This window comes from Myotis davidii, unplaced genomic scaffold (genome assembly GCF_000327345.1).
Source record: "Myotis davidii unplaced genomic scaffold, ASM32734v1 scaffold78, whole genome shotgun sequence".
Lineage (NCBI taxonomy): Eukaryota > Metazoa > Chordata > Mammalia > Chiroptera > Vespertilionidae > Myotis > Myotis davidii.
Genome location: NW_006290305.1, coordinates 4,632,358 through 4,634,647, shown reverse-complemented (window position 1 = coordinate 4,634,647; position 2,290 = coordinate 4,632,358). Strand labels below are relative to the sequence as shown.

The following is a 2,290-nucleotide window of genomic DNA, read 5'->3' as shown; positions in this document are numbered from 1 at the left end:
AGGGTAAATGGGGAGTAGCTTTGCTGATGGGTATGGGGCTTCTTTTTGGAGTGATGAAAATGATCTGGAATTAGTGGTGATGATTAAACATCTTGTGAATAAACTAAAAGTCACCATTGTACACTGTACAAGATCATTTTTAAAAAGAGACTGCCAGTTTTAAAAAGAGAAAGTTTACTTACACTTTTCGAACACTAGTTCTCAAATTTCTCAAGCTTACTATAAAGAAAAAACTACTCGGAGATTAAAGTTCTTTAGCATATTTTAAGTGTTTTATATTTTATTTAAAAATAAGTAGTTAAAGAATTATTATTTTTTTTTAATTCTTTGGTCAACTAGGAAAAACTCATTGTATCCAATGAACAGGAAGTTCTACGAGTTCATTACAGAGCTGCAAGAACACTGGCAAATCAAACACTGCCATTTAGTGCGTGCACTGTTTTACTGGATGCAGAAGTCTACAGTGTGCCATTGGATGCTCAGGTACAGTGCTCACTGAAATAGAATGTTCTTAATATAACTTGGGGTTTTTTTGTAATGTATTTCCATTGAAGAAATTTGAATTCAACAATCAGTAAAGGTCAAATGAGAAAAACATTTTCTAAAGTCCTCTAATATAGTAATCGCCAACATTTTGGACCTCACAGACCACCAGTGGTCCACAGAAGCACTGGTTGATGACCGCTGTGCCAAAGGTTTCCTTAAACCAGCGGTCGCCAACCTTTCAGACCTCATGGACCACCAGTGGTCCGCGGACCACCGGTTGGCGACCACTGCTCTAATATAATACCATGTCTAATAATGTTTATAGCATAAAAGTTTATCCTATATAATAAAAGGCCAATATGGAAATGGTCCCCTGAGGACTTCCAAGGGGAGACCAGGAGATCAATTGCTTGCTGTGATGTGCCCTGACTACCAGGGGACGGCGTGGAACATGGTGGGCAACCAGCAGCAGTGGTGGGGCGCTGAGGGAGCAACGGAACGAGGAGGTGGGGAAGCTGATCAGCCTTGATCGTTGGCCAGGCCCAGGGACCCTACCTGAGCATAAATTTCGTGCACCGGGCCTCTAATGTATTATATATACTAGAGGGGGTTCCCTCAGCCCAGCCTACACCCTCTCACAGTCCGGGAGCCCTTGGGGTATGTCCCCACGGGAAGCAGGCCTAAACCAGCAGTCGGACATCTTTAGCACTGCCGTGGAGGCAGGAGAGGCTCCTACCACTGTTCCTGCACTCATCAGCTGTGAGCTTGGCATCTGGCTGAGCAGCGCTCCCCCTGTGGGAGCACAGTGACCACCAGGGGGCAGCTCCTGCATTGAGCGTCTGCCCCAGGTGGTCAGGGCACATCATAGTGACCAGTCGTTCTGCCATTCGGTCAATTTGCATATAAGCCTTTTATTATATAGGATATAGGGATGGGCAAAAGTAGGTTTACAGTTGTTCATATGGAAAAATGTAATCTATAATAATAAAAGCATAATATGCTAATTAGACTGTACAGCGGAACAACTGTTAGATTACCATCCGGGACCACTCTATGACACCAACTGGCACCAGGCCAGCCAAGGCAGGTGTGATGCAATTGGTCAGGGGCCCAGCCATTGCCTCACCCCACAATCACTCCAAAGAGGGAGGCCCAGGCCACTGACCAGCTGCAGCAGGTGGGTGGTGTCTCCCTCTGCAAGGAAAGCCGGGTCCTGTGTGCCTGCCAGTGGTTGGAGGGAAGCCCAGGTCCTGGGTGCCAGAGGGGAAGGAAGGCCTACTCTTGCATGAATTTCGTGCATTGGGCCTCTAGTACAATAATAAATAATAATACAAGAATAAACTGTTCCATGTACTCACAACTGTAAACCTTCTTTTGTCCACCCCATATATAAGGATATACATATATCTTATCTAATAAAAATGGAATATGCAAATTGGCTACCACACATCACAAAGATGGTAGCACCCATAGCCACAAGATGGTGGCGCCCAGTACCCTCAGCCCTCCTGGAATCCCCCAGTCCTTTCAGCTCAACTGGGGGAAGGGGCGGCAGGCGCACAGTGCCTCTCAGCCCCCCAGCCGGCCAGGGCCAGCTCAAGGTGCAGGCAAGCCTCAGATGTCAGCTGCCCAGCCGAGGGTCAGGTAACCAGGGCCAGCCGAGCCTTGCACTGCCAGCAGTGGCAGCAGCAGAGGTATGATGGGGGCATCGCCTTCCCCTGATTACTGGGTCGCCTACCACCCCTGAGGGCTCCTGGACTGTGAGAGAGGGCAGGCTGGGCTGAGGGCCCCCCCCACCCCCCAC

The 2,290-nt window shown here is 48.2% G+C and overlaps 1 protein-coding gene across 6 annotated transcripts in view; it reads left to right on the top strand.

The window, feature by feature from the left end:
* Nucleotides 1-2,290, top strand: part of ANKRD12 (ankyrin repeat domain 12) — an 84,695-nt gene that overhangs the window by 75,657 nt on the left and 6,748 nt on the right. For all 6 annotated transcript variants that reach the window (XM_006763276.2, XM_015563597.1, XM_006763275.2 and 3 more), the window contains one exon: nt 340-483. In XM_006763276.2, coding sequence (XP_006763339.1) covers nt 340-483 — 144 coding nt within the window. The remainder of the gene's footprint in view (nt 1-339; nt 484-2,290) is intronic.